Source organism: Necator americanus, chromosome I (assembly GCF_031761385.1).
Source record: "Necator americanus strain Aroian chromosome I, whole genome shotgun sequence".
In the NCBI taxonomy this organism is placed as follows: Eukaryota; Metazoa; Nematoda; class Chromadorea; order Rhabditida; family Ancylostomatidae; genus Necator; species Necator americanus.
The window spans coordinates 6,512,703-6,528,585 of NC_087371.1; the positions used below are offsets into that span (position 1 = coordinate 6,512,703).

The following is a 15,883-nucleotide window of genomic DNA, read 5'->3' on the forward strand; positions in this document are numbered from 1 at the left end:
ATGACATCTTCGGCTTACTTGTGCACGACTGACCTGAAGCCACTTCCATCGCTCGACTCGACTACGCAGGTAACTCAGCGTTCTCCACGACGCTGCCCAAGTTCTTCTTTAGTCGTACTTAAAGAATAAAGGATAAAGTTTCTGGCGTTAATCAATCCGCTTGGGATGCACCCCCCACGTTCACTTCAATTCAGAATCGTTTGAGGTTTACGAACGTGCATCTGGCCTATACGATGACTTGCGGTGGCTAGCCGATGTGTCAAATGTAAGCGGAACCTCTAACCGCTACACTACACCCGCCCCATAGTCGTACTTAGTCGATGGTATCTCTCCATCCGGCCAGCTGAACTCTCCCTGCGAGGTGTTTACTTAGGGGGCCAATTTTAGGCTCAGTATACTCTGTGAAAAAAAAGTCTTTTTTCAATAGAGTATCAATTTGCATGTCCATAATCTCTGATCTACGGTATAGAAATGATATTACAGCTTGGTTGCTACTTCTGCACTTTAGTTGCAGCATGTTATTACTTTCCGAGGACACGGTATGGTATACACGCATACGTATACATATGGTTTACAAAAATCAATTCGATTCCAGTTAAAATAAAATTGGTAGTTTGACTTTTGAGTTGATTCGCGAGTTCAATCGATGTGTCTTTCATCTGAGAATTCTACAGCTTCTTGCGAAAAATTGCTGATTTGACGATTTTTGCGTATATTACTGCCAATAAAATGTGGACGGTGTGGAGCTTCTCACATCCCGTATACATGAATTTCAATATCTTAGCCATTTCCCCAAGTTTTAAGCCGTTTATTTTGATTTTACATGTCTATATTCCATATTTGCTTGTTAGCGTGGTCAGATGTATAAGCACATCTGGTGTTGTGGAGAAATATAAATAAAGAGTTTTGAGCCGTGCTCATCCGTCCTTATTTTCAATTTCCTCGTTGGTCTGCGTTAGGTCACGAAGAGCATCACATTTTCCTATTTAAAAACGTCATGAGAAAATCTCACCTTAAAGTCTATGGTCTTTCTAGTGTGCACTTCTAATTTCGTAAAGCCCTTATGAGGCTGATGTTAAAGACTATGTATGTTCGGCTCTCACAGTTCAACGCTGCCTCTTCATCGGTCTTGGCGCTTAGATTTCTTGTGACACTCAAGGTCTCAAATTTCTCTTTTAAAAATCCGAGTTACAAAAAAACCATCCCATTCGACAACTTCATGCTTTAGCCAAATTAGCCAATTTTTTTAATGAATTTTCCCAACAACACCAAGAACAGTCAGGCAGAATTCTCGACTGTTTTGATTTCATGAAGCTATCAGTGAGTTTCACGCACTGCATAGAAAGAAGGGATTTTAAAATTTTGAGTTTCCATGGATAAACTTAAGACTCTCTTCAACACAGCCTGTGTCACTCGCTTAATCAGATTGTAGAATAGATATTTTAATGAGAAATTCTTCAGGTGTTCCGTTATGACCATTCTTTCGATTAGTTTCTGTGTATGTGCAACGTTATAGAAGTCTTTCTCTGTTTTGAAGTCACTGCAGAAAAAAACTCGACTTCTTCTTTACGGTTTGATTCAGATCATAAACAAAGAAGATTATTTACTTGCACTGATCCGTACCTCATCAGCCATAGACCTCCGATCCTAGTTTTAAGCTGCTGAAAGGATCTATGTTCATTAGCAGACTTGTGCTGATAGGAACAATAGTTCTTATTTTTCGGACCAGTTTTTTGATATCGTAGTTCATCTTTTTCACTTGTGTGATATTATTTTGGGTGCGTGTAAAGAGGGCCCCGGCGGAATTTCCAGCATGCCCCGGTCATGCCTCGTCAGGGCAATTAGCGATGGCGCGTGTCCTAAAGAGATTCACTTTTGTTGGCACCTAAATGACTGACTCTGCTTACCTACCGCTAATCATACGCTGCATCAACGGCTAGGACATAATTCACTATATACTAAATTGTCTTTGAGAATCAGACACATTCACGGCAATTTTGTGACGTGAGGTGATCTCAATTTTGTAATCGTACCAGAAGCAAGAGAAATCCTTACGTGAAATATGAGATAAGGATGTATCTGATAGCTTCAAATTAAGTGCATAAAAATTTTCTTTGAAACGAAATATTCCAGCTCTCAAAAGTAACGGTAATGAGAATTATCTCGTTATCTTGTAACTCCCAAGTTTTCCTAGCCTAATTTATTCCTGAACTTCTGCATCCCTGACTTCTTGGAACTTACGGGAAGAGAAAGAGTTCAAATTTCGTAAGATTTCTAGACTTTCTGAAGGAGATATAAAGGCAAACATATTCCCTTTCTTTATTAGAACACCATACAAATCCCATGTACTTCTATCTAACACTATTATTCTTCGACTTATTCGGTAATTTCGACAGCTCAGACCACTCTTCTTTGCATATTTCCTTGTAACTGCGCAGTTTTCTGCGTCTCTGTGGCTAGAAGAACATCTAATACGGTTGTCTGCGTCTTCATGAACGACTGGAGCGTGACCGTCGAGGTACGTTCGCTTGTCCGCCGGCATATCCACTGGGCACGTTATGCCTCGGAGACATTCGCGGAGAATCCGCCGGGACCCTCTTTACCGTTCCCCAATGTCACTCAGCGTTAAACTCAAAAATTATCACTTCTATAGGGTAATATTGGATTCTGTTTTCTTCTGAAATGATGAAAGTACTTCGGATTTTCTTTCATTGCTGGACCTTTGTTCGCAGAGTTGCAAAAAATGTTTTGCAGGCCTCTCAATTCACTTTTCACTTGTCCACATTTTTACAAAAATACTTCGGAGTCTCTAGTCGGAAAGGACTACAACCATTGGCTATGATACTGGTATGGAACTCCAATTACTTAAATTACAAACCAACATGTTTTTTTTTTGAAATTAAAAGTTAAAGCTGATTTTTCGAAAAGCCGAAGATTATAACAACTTTTGATGTTCCTAAACAGTTTTGTGGAGTTTAATTGCAGGCTTATTATTTGTGGACGGTGGTGTTACTTACTATTTCCTATGAAGGTATGTTTTCTAGCCGTTACCATTCATGTATAACTTCTCATAGTCACACAAATGTTTTCTGTTCTTGAAAGAATAACTCATTCAGTTTCTGCTATTCAACAGAGTGGTCACGTGAAAGTTACATATGATGTGAGTTAAAATCCATTTACTTTTTCTATAAATTCTATATCACCAAAATAATAGATAAAGGCAATTTTAGCAAATCTGAAGCCGTTTTTGGAGCATGATGAAGTCATACGCACAAGCGTTCGTATTCGTCTGAGAAGCACATCTCAAAGCATGCAAATTTAAACACCAGAACTCATGCAAAAAGTGCTTTGCTTATGTTCCTCTATTTTTCATTCCGTTTGTTTTTGCTACTTCTGCAAAATCCATCACGCATTTATTTAAAACTACAATTCTGCGCCGGAACCTGCTTCGCGTGTTAGCACATTTCAGGTTTGAGTGCATAAGCCGATTAAGTGCTACGTGAGACAACTTAATTTTGCAAAATACGCGGAACACAGTTACTCAGAATTCTGTTTCAGGTTTTTCCCGGTATTATTGACCCCGTTTCTCCCGAAACCATTGGAGTGTAAGTCGTTCATAATTATTCACCCTCACCATGTCATAATTCCTTCTAAGGGAATATTCAGATCATGAACATTATTTTATTACAGGACGCCTCTTATAGATACACCATTATTTTATGAGCTTAAGGTTTAATAGGCTCACCGGCAATTTCTTCTAAAAAGATGAATGTTCTAAAATTTTCACCGTTGTTAATCTGCTGTCCTTAACTCCTTAATGTTAACTTTTTCGATCTGACACAAAAGACCGCAAAAACGTTGAACACACTCGAACAGAAAAACGGAATAGTAAGCAAGTACTATACGGCTTTTAACAAAAAGTGAGCAAAGTTATGAGGAGAATAATTTTTCTGACTTGGATGTGCTTTACATTCTCTACAGTTTAATGTTTCTAGCTTGACTACATATTTTTTTTACACTGCAAAAAAATTGAAATCTCAAAGCAGTCACATAAAACCGCCATGTCTCAGTTGTGTCAACCTTCGAAAGCAAATGGATCAACGCTATCTCTTGTGGTCTTCTTCTTCGAGAATATGTAACGCCGTACGGCACGTTAGGCGACTGTCAACACCAATGAGGCGTTGAGGGAGGAGGATACTACCAAGGACACCGTCAGCAACCAGTTCCACCGCTTCGACGGGGGAAATTTCTCTGTCGATGACTTTCCACACGCGGAACATCAGCGTGCCAAAGCAGACGACGATATTTACAACCTCTTCGAGAAGTTTTCGAACGGCACGACGCGAGCAATGGTTGTACAATTCTGGCGCACCTATTAGCACCATAAAAGTTCACCTATATGCTGTAAGCTACCGTTAAGTTGCCCGCGCTAATCGGAGTTCCTGAAGGACATCGTAACGGAAGGCAAGAGCTGGGTTCTCTATAAGAGCAATAGTTGACTCCCTCGTGGATCTGCGGCCGGCAGCCGCATAGGAATCAACATCCTTCTTCTCTGCTGCTCCCTCGAGACTTACGAGAAAAGAATAAGTGGTGGTAGCTGTTGACCGACGACCAGACGGTGAACGCCAAATTCTTCACGCTGCAGCTCCGCTAGTGAATAGCCACAATACGAGATACCGAGACATGTAGCCGTTTACCCCCTGCGACATCGTGCGCCCGCATGCGGCTTTGTCCACCCGCCGCTTGGGGTCCTGGGTTGACAGTCCCTATTTACCATATTGCCTAGACCTCGTCCCATCAGAGTATGTTCCGATATCTTAATCATTTCCTGAACCAAAAGCGCGTTTAATCTTTTCACTGCCCTCAAATCCACTGTTGAATTGTTGCATGAGTTTCAGCCCTTCACCTTTAGGTCCCGAGTGTTTGTAACTCTCTCAGAATGTTGAAAAAGTGAGATGGACACTCACGTTGAATTCATTGACGAATGATCACCAAAGTATGACTATGAGAAACTATGAAAATGTAAAGGAAGTGCGCGCGTAACAAAATAGGTTCCCAACCTTGTAAAAGCTGATATTCTCGTTTTTTTCAGCAAACAACTCAACTTAACAGTTTTTAAGTTTCGTTCAAATCTGAAGAATAAGGGTGTGCTTGAATTGTCAATTATCAACAAGAAAAGCTTATTTTAAATGATAGATATGCTTTCAAGACTAGAACATGTGCTCCGATTTTATGTTCAGCTTCCACTATCTGCTATCGCTGGAAGTGGCGATCCTTTTTAGGGATGTGGATTCCAACCTTAGTAAGTAATGATTACTGAGCAATCACAAAGATAGGTACGATCATCCTGCTCAGAATTGCTATTGTCGTCAAAGACTGTGCGTTATAGAGCCAACCTTACATCCGTTCTCCGCATTAATTTCGTTGCCGCAGTTTTCATAGTATTTCAAAGTGTAAACTTGTTTCAGCATCTATCTCTTGCCTTCGAATCGGTACTGCAGGTCGGACGAAGAGTGCTCTATGTTTCCAGGAGCTCGCTGCATCGGAAAATATTGCATGCAGCTTGGTAGCCGATGTGATAGCGATCAAGATTGTCCTGTTCGAAACCAGGTATATTGCGTAGAGTCGCGCTGTGTGCAGCTAGGACAATCATGTAGAGATAATGAGGACTGCCCATACCACCTCGAGGGTGTGTACTGCCTCGAATCACTGTGCGTAAAATCAGTGCAATGCTCCACAGACAACGATTGTCTTAGATATCCAGATACAGAATGTCTTGGCTACAAGTGCGTGAAGGTGACTCGATCATGTCGACAGCATTCTGACTGCTACTACCGGGAACATACATTTTGCATACACTATAGATGCAGGTGGTTGTATCACACTTGTGCTGCCGACGAGGACTGCCCGTACAGAGATCTCACGAAATGTCATAATTCGCGGTGCCAACTTCGATCAGATCATGACATGAACATGGGACTAGGAAATAAAGAATCCTGCACGAGAGATAACGATTGTCCTTCACATCTTCGCTGCTTAAATTCGGAATGTGTCAAAACTTGCAAAAGCGATGCCGATTGTGGTGACGATTCTCAAACATACTGCATAAGATCAATTTGCCTAAAGTTGGAACACTTATGCCGTACTGATTCCGACTGCGACTTCCTTCCATCTTCGTACTGCATCGGGGGCAGTTGTGTTAAACATGTACGGGCGTGCAGTGTGGATGCAGATTGTCCTGGTAAAAATACGAGATGTGTAAATCGAAAGTGTGTGAACAAGGACCAATTTAGCTCTCAGGTAAATAGATTTTCATTTTGCCTGTGAGTTTCATACCTTATACAATTCGCAGTATTTAGATAATCTTCAACATTACCAGGATCACCCCTAACCAGTAAGTCAATAATTCATTTGATTTTGAACAACACTGCAACCGAGTTTGTAGTGCTGACAAAACTTTTGGTCGACAATTTTGTCAGATAATTATAAGTAATACTGTCATGATCTCAATTATAAATCGCATTATCAATACGAGTTAATTTATCTTGTGAGTATCTTTTCTTTTCTTTACATACTCCGACAGTCAAATGCTTGACGTTGGTGTTTTCTATATCAAACATCACCCACTTTGTTTTTACTTCACTCACCAGATTCAACAATATTGTGTGTTGAAAAAATCTCGCTAATTAGATAGATACTACGTTTTGATAGAGTACACTATCTTCGGATAGGAATTGTGAGCGATTTTTGCTGTAAGGAGCAGAGTGCTGAAAGAGTAAGCAGAGTACTGCACGAATTGATCGAACAAACATGGAAGAATTATTTCTATTTATATAATAGCTCTAATAAAGCTATTCTATAAATAGAAATAGCTCTGGGACGGGTGTGGTGTAGCGGTTAGAGGTTTCGCTTCTTGCACGATCTATCGGAGGTTCGAATCCGCCCCAGTGCTCACCAAGCCTTTCATCCCTCCGGGGTCGATAAATTGGTACCAGACTTGTCTGGGAGGATAAAAGCACTGACTTGACACATCGGCTAGCCACCACAAGTCATTGTATAGGTCAGATACACGTTCGTAAACCTCAAACGATTCTGAATTGAAGTGAACATGGGGGCGCATCCCAAGCGGATTGATTAACGCCAGAAACTTTATCCTTTATGCTTTATAGAATAGCTCTAGTTCTCTAAGCTTGAATTATCCATACTATTAACCTACTCTGCCCCTGGAAAAGATCGATTGTAAAGACTGACTAGTTAGCTTTTACGAAATGCAGAGTTACTTTGTAGTATCAGAAATTTCATTTGATTTATCGCACATTTTGAAACAAAGACCTGAAAGTTCACGAGATCTCAAAATGACAGGTGGAAGTTCCCAGGATTTTCCCTTAAAGTCTCAGCACAGTTCTGCTTCATACTAGGAGAGGTAAAACATACCGAGCGTTTTTTTTTCTAGATGTCCTTAGTCAGCAATATCAACTATATGGATCATACTACTTCAAGTTGCAATTTCAATGTGACATTATGAGAACCAATTCGAAACTACTTGTGCTCCAATCGCGGTAAACTGGCCCAAACGATCGCTAAGCCCAAACTAACGGCTGGAAAGATTTTTCTGTGTGTTTGGTAGGATTGGAAGGGAACTATCCACTATGACCTCCTTCTGTCGGAGCAAATGCAATGCAGACTGTAAGTAGTTGACCAGACTAAAGCAGGCGATCCATCAGAAGCGGCCGGAAATAGCCAACAGGAAGGGTGCTGTGTTTCATCGAGAAGTCGCCAGGCCGCACCCATCTTTAACACGTTAAAAGCTCTGAAAGCTTGGATGTTCGGTTCCGTCCCACCCGACATTAATCAAGATCTGGCATCAAGCGACTGCCTCCTTTTCGAGCTTATGCAGAATTTTCTTGATGGTACAAATTTGGATTCAAGAGAGAGAGACTTGCGAAAGCGAGGTGGTCGAGCTTTTTGCCAGAAAGGACGATAACTTCTTCAATTGCGAGATCATCAAAATGCCATCGAAATGGAAAAAAAGTTATCAAGCAAAAACGAAACGATTCCTATTTGATCTGAATTGGTTAATCCTAGATATGTTAATTTCATCGCCGAAATAATACGAAAAAACGCTCAGGACGTTTTACTTCACCTAATATTTTTATAGTACAGTTGCAACGAGACATTGAGAACTCCCAGCCATTTCAGAGTTTTTCCTGGAAGGCGTTGCTCTGTGGATGAAGATTGCTCTCCTTCTCGTGAAATAAAATGCGTGGAAGGTTTCTGTGTGACAGAAGGTGAACCCTGCTCAAGAGACAATGATTGCTCTGGTTACCCTTTATCACAATGCGTGCATTCTCGATGTATGACGATACAGCAGATGTGCAGCGTCGATGAAGAATGCCCATTTTATCCAGAAACGAAGTGCATCAATTCTCAATGCATGAAACTTCAGAAAGAATGTCGTACAAATGCGGATTGCCCTCTGAATCCATATACTGATTGTAAGAACTTCAGATGTGTCACACGCAAATGTACAAATGATCTCGATTGTCCTTCTCATATGGAATGCATTCGGAACACGTGCAGAGAATCATCTCATTCTTGCCAATCCGATAATGATTGTCCGCTTAAGGGATCCTACTGTATCAACTCTCGCTGCATCAAGTTATCACAATCTTGCGTGGTAAGCAAGGATTGCCCATATTTTCCCGAAACGATATGCCTCGAATCGAGATGTGTCAAAGCTATTGCGTGCAAGAACGACGTCGATTGTAGCGACTACACGGGATCATTTTGCATTCGCTCGCAGTGTCAGAAGCTCGGACAATGTCGCATTGATTCAGACTGCCCTCTCGATCCAATGATTTACTGTATCGAGAACCAATGCATCAAAACAGGACAATCATGTAGAATTGACTCAGATTGCCCTCATAATCCGGAAACTGTTTGTCTGCGATCAAAATGCGTTAGAGTGGGACAACCTTGCCATGAGGACTCAATGTGCCCGGATTATCCACTTACATACTGCATAAAATCTAAATGTATCAAGATCCCCGCATGCAGAATCGACAAAGATTGCAGAGATTATCCAGAAACATCTTGCATCGACTCTCAATGCCAAAAAATCGGTCAATACTGTCGAGTCGATGCTGACTGCCCGTTTACACCACACGTCAGGTGTGTCAACCACGTTTGCTCAAAAGGATGCACATCCGATAGCGACTGTACCTACCCAAACACTAGGTGCATAAACTCGAAGTGTTCAGCAGGCAGACAAAGCTGCATAAGAGACAATGACTGTGCAAAATATCCAGATGAGTTTTGCTTGAATAGTGAGTGCGTACAGCTTGGACAGTCTTGTACTGAAGACACAGAATGCCCTTCCTATCCGCAGACGGTTTGCATCGATTCACGGTGCGTCAGAGCTGAACAGGGCTGTGTAGTCGATCGTGACTGTAGATATTTTCCGATGATGGTTTGCTTGAAGTCGAAATGTGTGAAAGTTAATCAAAAATGTTATAAAGACGAGGATTGTCCTTACAGACCTGATACAATTTGTATCAAATCAGTTTGTGTTAGAGAAGGTCAATACTGCGATAGGGATAGCGAATGTCCATCATCGATGGTATGTTTGAATAAAGGCTGTTATCGAATCGGAGGAAAATGCACGATGGATCGCGACTGTCCACATTTTCCACACACAACTTGTATAAATGGAAAATGCATAAAGGTAGGACAGGAATGTCGAAATGATGACGACTGTCCATTTAGGCCGGACTTGATTTGCATCAGATCTCGTTGTGAAGCAGCAGGCCAAAGTTGCACTTCCGATAGTGATTGTACCTATCCGAACACTAGGTGCATCAACCACGTTTGCTCAAAGAGATGCAGTTCCGATAGTGACTGTGCCTATCCGAACACTAGGTGCATCAACCACGTTTGCTCAAAGGGATGCACTTCCGATAGTGACTGTACCTACCCGAACACTAGGTGCGTAAACTCGGAGTGCATAGACTCTTCACTTCCTCACACTCCATGTATGTTTATTTTTATTTCGAAAACACACCTATTAATCTGCAGCAGCAGTAATGATTTCAGCAGTAGATTCAAATGGTTGTGTGGTCGACACATCTGTTACTATGCCTGGAAAGTGTGATGGTGGTCGGGGGATGAATGATAATGCTAGAAATCAGGTGACTTCGATTCACAACAACTACAGGTGAATTACAAACGTTGCTCAAATGCTGATGTGGTCTTCAGTGATTTGATTTCTAATATTCTCTTTCTAAGAAGTCAGCTGGCAAAAGGAGAAGTTAGAAATGGGATGCGTAATGGTAAATTCAAAGTAGGAACTCTGTACCAACTGGTAATAGTCTTTACTATTTGATTTTCAAACTATGTGAACTTTAATTCACTTGACAAATGACCGAGCGATCACAACTGATCTACGTGGTTCACACAACCACTTTCAGGAACCTGTGAAAAAAGTCATTGCCGCGCCCAACATTCATACTTGTGTAAATTTAAAATTGAATTGAGCTGATGTTGCTTGCGAATGAGTTCTTAGAAATTCTCCACAAAATATTACACACCTGCAAGAAAATAAAAATGAGGAAAAACGCTAACATGACCTCTTTCTTTGTGACTTTAAAAGAAGGAAAAGCACATACTTTTTTCGAAGGAGAAAAACAACACTGTTATGGAGTTTTGCGTGCAGGCACTGTTTCATATATCCACTATTTTCGAAAGCATTTTATTCCACTGGCCGAATTTTTGTGAGCGAATAAACTGCGAATAATCGTCAATAATCAGTCGAACACAGCTCGAATTACAACGCTACTGACCACTAAGTTGTTTCTTTTAGTAAACGCAGCAGAAGTCAACAGTCTTCTCATAATGACTCTAATGATAACCTAGATTTCCAAGTACAAAGCCTTGTTAAAGCCATCACCCAACGAATCTGAGGAGGTACGATTTTCAGGTTGAGTATTCGTATACGGGATCGTAGATTATGGAGAGAAGGGTGATTCCTTCCATTTCTTCCTAATTGCCGCAAAAAAACGGCCCGGAAGATACGACTTCGAGCGTTTCGGCACGCTATTTTCTACAATGAGTTCGACTGGAGATTCGAGCGCCAGCTTTTTGCACGCGCCGCATCTTCCGGGCCGTTTTTTTTTCGGCAATTAGGAAGAAATGGACGGAATCACCTTTCTCTCCATAATCTACGATCCCGTATACGAATACTCCACCTGAAATCACTTCAGATTCGTAGGGTGATGCCTTTAAGGGTGAAATAGATGGAAAAATATGGGGAAATATGGTGACCATCCTTTCAAAGAACCAAACCGATGCTCGGCATCTTTTTCTAGACTGTGACCTGTAGTTCTTCAAAACGTATAGTTCAGAGCCAAGAGGGCACTGTTCGCCTCTGTCGCAGATGTAACGTGTCACGCCGGCTCGTGTTCGTGCATTTTCTTCCATTCGTCTGTTCATGATGTAAACATTTGCATTCCACTTATTCTGAGATGTTGGCAATCAAGTTCTAGACACACAAGCAAACATCCCTAGATTCAATTTTCAACGCAGTTTTCACGACAGCGACTTTGTATATCATGTAAAATTACACTTAAACAGAAGAAGCACATAGTTTTCACTCTAAAAGTCCTCTCATTTTGTTTGTAGAAGAACCTTCATAGCTAACTAAAGAGTAAACATAATGCTCTGTGTTAGGTTTATTTTGGCAACGTTCGAGCAATTCGTTTGTTCAGACATACGATTGCAAACTGGAAAAAGATGCATACGCAGAAGCAATATTATGCCCAGATGATGACCGTATAAAAGCTGAAAGACGATACTCACTTGATGTGAACCTGCTTGGTTTCCATGACGATTGCCGAAACATTGCGGACTATGTGCTAATGGTAAATATTAGAATTCATATGGAGAAATAACAAAAGTTATGATCCTCACTGATGAGTATATACTTTCATACGAGGAGATCAAAAAAGTTTGCACATCGAGGAGGAAAAGATATACTCGAACTATTCTACAATATGAATAAGTAGTATAATGTTGATGATAGCTTATCATGAATCTCATTATTGAACTGTTTCCTATCTTAGCTGATCTGGCAGTTGATGCATTGAAGTCGGCACTGTCCCAATGAAAAGGGTCTATAAGCCAAAAAAAAAGCTCAAAAATCCAATTTGAGGTATTAATAATTTTCGCGAATGTAGTCGACATAAAACGAACTGAAGCTTAATGCAATTGTACAAGCGGCCGCGAGCGAAGCCGCGGGGTGTAGCGTAGAAAGGTCCCATTTCGATCATTGCACCGCCCACACAACTGCCCCGACATGCCGTTTTGACATAAACTACTACCTACATTGCTAAATGTGTGAGGTTGAAAAAAGTCAGATTTAAACGATCAGTTTGTTCACACGGTGTCCGAGTTATATGTAATGATTTCGTTTCCAGTCCCCTTTCTTATTACAGGCAACAAAGAAGTGGTGGGACGAACATAGATATGGGGAAATAAACAATCAAGTCGTTTATCATAAATATCTTCACAATAAGCGGGATGGAATTTTCGCATGGATAAATGTAATCCCTTTATTTTTTCTACATTTCTTCGCAATTGCAGAGACTACTTCTACTTATCCATTTGAATGTAATGCATTTATTGGCATTAACCCTTTGACGACAGCACAGCTCTACGACGAGCGCTCTTTTTTGGTCGCGTGGGCTCAATGCGGCTCAACGTTGAGCCGTGCGGTTTCCAACGGTTATTTTCCGTGACTTTCCAATTTTTTAAAAGTTTTTTGTGTTTAATTGGTTTATCATCTTCAAATAATATCACACACAACATGGGCATGGAAAAAGGTATCTATCTTTTGAAAACAAGAAACAAATTCAAGCGTTAGTTGCAAATCACACTTTTTGTGCATTCTTTAGAAATATCCAATGCAAAATTGGCTTTTCCAATCACTACAAACAATCCAATAAAGTTTTTGATCTCAGCGGAATATGTGTCATTAAATTTAGGATTCTTTCTCTTGCTCTGTTTAGTCGTTTCTTCCACAATTACTGACAACACTTCCGTGTCCAAATATAGCTCGTAAAAATCGGTTGGGTTGTGACAGCTACGTGATTGATCATGTGGACCAAATTGATGTGAAAATTTTCAGTCATAATGAGTTTCTGCATCGCTTAATCATTCGTCTGTTCGCTCTCACTATCTGACACCAACAATCTCTCATTACTTTTCGAATCTTACTCCTTATCCGCAAGTAGCACTAACGCATCATTATAGATAGATCCATTTTCAGAAGTTTCTTCATCGGATTCATCTAGCAGTCTCTTAAAACTGTTCTCTAAATCGTCTAACTCAGATTCCTCCATCTTTGGCTACTAAAACTCACTTAACTGTATGTAAGCAGAATGAATGAAGACAAAAAAGTTCTATAACAACGCGATTAGCAACAAATACAAGATAAATTATGTAAAAAGGCAAGAATTTGCACATAGAAAAAAGTGGTAACCGTGGGACACCGCAGCTCAACGTTGAGCCGCGGCTGCACAGTGCCCTAAAACGTGCCTGTCCCACGTGCCAGACACGCAAAAACGTGCATTGTCGTCAAGGGGTTAAAATCCTTTATAGCAGAAAAAAAAACACCTGCACTCGTCGCTAGACGCATTCAATAGCGAGTGACGGGGGGCATCTTGACAGTGCTCTTGAATGCGTTTGGCGCACGTTCGATGTATATCATGTCAGCTTATCGAAGTGTATGTAGTTTTGCTGTTCTCTTTTCGATGCAGTTTTTGTTTTTATCATTTGTTCCATTTGATTGTATCGATTTGCTTAAGATGGCATGGGGTCAATCAAAAAGGATTGGATGTGCAATCGCCACTTGTCCAAATAAGAGAAGAGTTATTGCGTGTAAATATTCTCCCCCGTAAGTTGCTTTGTATCGGTATTCTTCTCTCTTTCAATCCACAGAAATGCATGTGAATGAGAATGTTGTGTATTTTCTTTTCTTTTTAATACTCATTCAGTCAATGCATTACAGAGGGCGAATCATTGACCAGAAGATCTATCAAACAGTGAATTCATGTTTTGGATGTGGTGCACATTGCATTGATGATCTATGCCCCTCAACAACCTGAGCGAAGTATTTCAAAGCATGTCAACAGAAAAGTACATCTAATAATAAAAAGTTTGAATATTTTAGCAGAGACACTGAAATTGTATTTCATTCATTTGCTATCGGTTGGTCAAAACACTGAGAACTTTTGAGATGGATTGGATGCTTAAGAAGAGCCTAAAGAAGTAACTAGGATTAGATGGACTCCGTAAAATTAACATCGATATTCATTTGAACATATTCGTGATCCCTCATAGTCTTATCTTTTGCAAAAATTTTGCCAAATCAAAAAAGTCACCGCAACGCACATATGCATAACAGACCCTCTTGAACTGAAAATGAAACCAAGTTCAAACCGCAGCTTAACAGATTACTAGTGATAAAAAACTGTCAGCTTAGACAAAACCTTTTCGATGTTATAAGTCAAAATTTACAAAATCACTGCTTTCTAGGATTTTGTTACACACAAACACAAATGACGAAAACAGAATAAATTTAAATGTTCGATTTTCAGTATAGGTTTCAATGAACCTATACTATCCTAGTATAGGTTCATTGAAACCTACACCTAGGATAGTCGGATGCCGTATTGATTTTGATAAGCTATACACGAGGTTGTTAAGTAAAGTTAAGTATTGGCTCACGTTTCGGCGTCTTCTTCAGTGCCTTAAATGGACAATTCAATTTACAATTTAAACGACCAAATCGCTCCACAGCTGAGCTGATAAACTCCTTCCCTACTTTTTCAATCACCAAATTAGTGACTACACTGAATGCTCAACTTAGATCGGAGACGCCTTGCACGGACCGCTGACCGATCGATCACGAGAGCGAATGGTTTAAATGTCTCATTCGGATTGGAAGAGTCATCCGAGATATGGCGCGAGCTCCCGCGTTATCAACGAACACTCACCCTTGCGGTTCATTTTGGGGTTTTGGTTTAGATCCGAATTGCCTCCAGCGATATTCGAGCCAACGCTTTAGATTCGTACGCTAAGATTTGGACCCTAATTTCAAAGTCTGCTCCGTCGTGTTTTGTGTTCTATGGGCACCTAAACGTGCCCATTCTCGTAACCTATTCTTTCCGCCGACGCGCTCTTTGATGCGGACGTACAGCGGTTGTGCCGTTTCACCGACATACTCGTCGCAGCAGTTCTTGCAAGACATCAAGTAGGTTACACCTTTTAAGGAGTTCCCTAGTCTACCTGTGGGAGCAATTTTTTTCTCCATCGCAGCCCATTTCAACTGTAGTTCTGCGATCGAAGATCACTTGTGCTTTACATGATGTTCAAAATAGGCTCCGCAGAAAAGCGAATTTTAAAAACTAAACAAATAAGGTTATCCACAAGCGATAAAGGTGTGGAGTTTGTGGCCATTCCAGATCAGCTGGGTATTGCAATAACAGAAAGACACTCGCAAGACACCTCACTATATCGTTTATCCTCCGTTAGTGAACCCGCTTTTTGAACGAACAATGGGTTAGGATTGCAAAATCCGCTTGCGTTACTTCCCTCTTCCCTTGCTCGCCTCAAGATTGACCTGCAGACCTGTCTAGTGGTCTATTCCCTTATCAAGACGCTCAAACTCCAGTCCAACAGCGATCTGGCCTCCAATGGCCCTGCTACATTCAAAGTGAGACCTATAATTAGTAGTGTAGGAGGTCCTACGGATAGAGTCGGGTGGTTCCGAAACATAACTTTTGCGTTAGTAGTGGGCTATATTCGAGCCCATTTACCAAATACTCGT

General features: G+C 40.8%; 1 protein-coding gene across 2 annotated transcripts; it reads left to right on the forward strand.

Moving 5' to 3' along the window:
- On the forward strand, positions 1 to 14,159 carry RB195_004721 (uncharacterized protein; the record flags this gene model as incomplete). 2 transcript variants are annotated; one of them, XM_064182689.1, is made up of 15 exons in its annotated part: positions 1 to 69; positions 2,755 to 2,847; positions 2,986 to 3,031; positions 3,117 to 3,160; positions 3,559 to 3,605; positions 5,469 to 6,300; positions 6,360 to 6,394; positions 8,200 to 9,852; positions 9,919 to 10,031; positions 10,093 to 10,213; positions 10,285 to 10,360; positions 11,763 to 11,915; positions 12,489 to 12,596; positions 13,860 to 13,948; positions 14,063 to 14,159. In XM_064182689.1, the coding sequence occupies 15 exons, from the start codon at positions 1 to 3 to the stop codon at positions 14,157 to 14,159; spliced, it is 3,576 nt and encodes a 1,191-aa protein (XP_064033956.1). The 2 variants fall into 2 exon arrangements, with proteins under 2 accessions (XP_064033956.1, XP_064033957.1); XM_064182690.1 differs by lacking the exon at positions 1 to 69 and adding an exon at positions 2,492 to 2,518.
- Between the last annotated feature and the right edge of the window lie 1,724 nt (positions 14,160 to 15,883).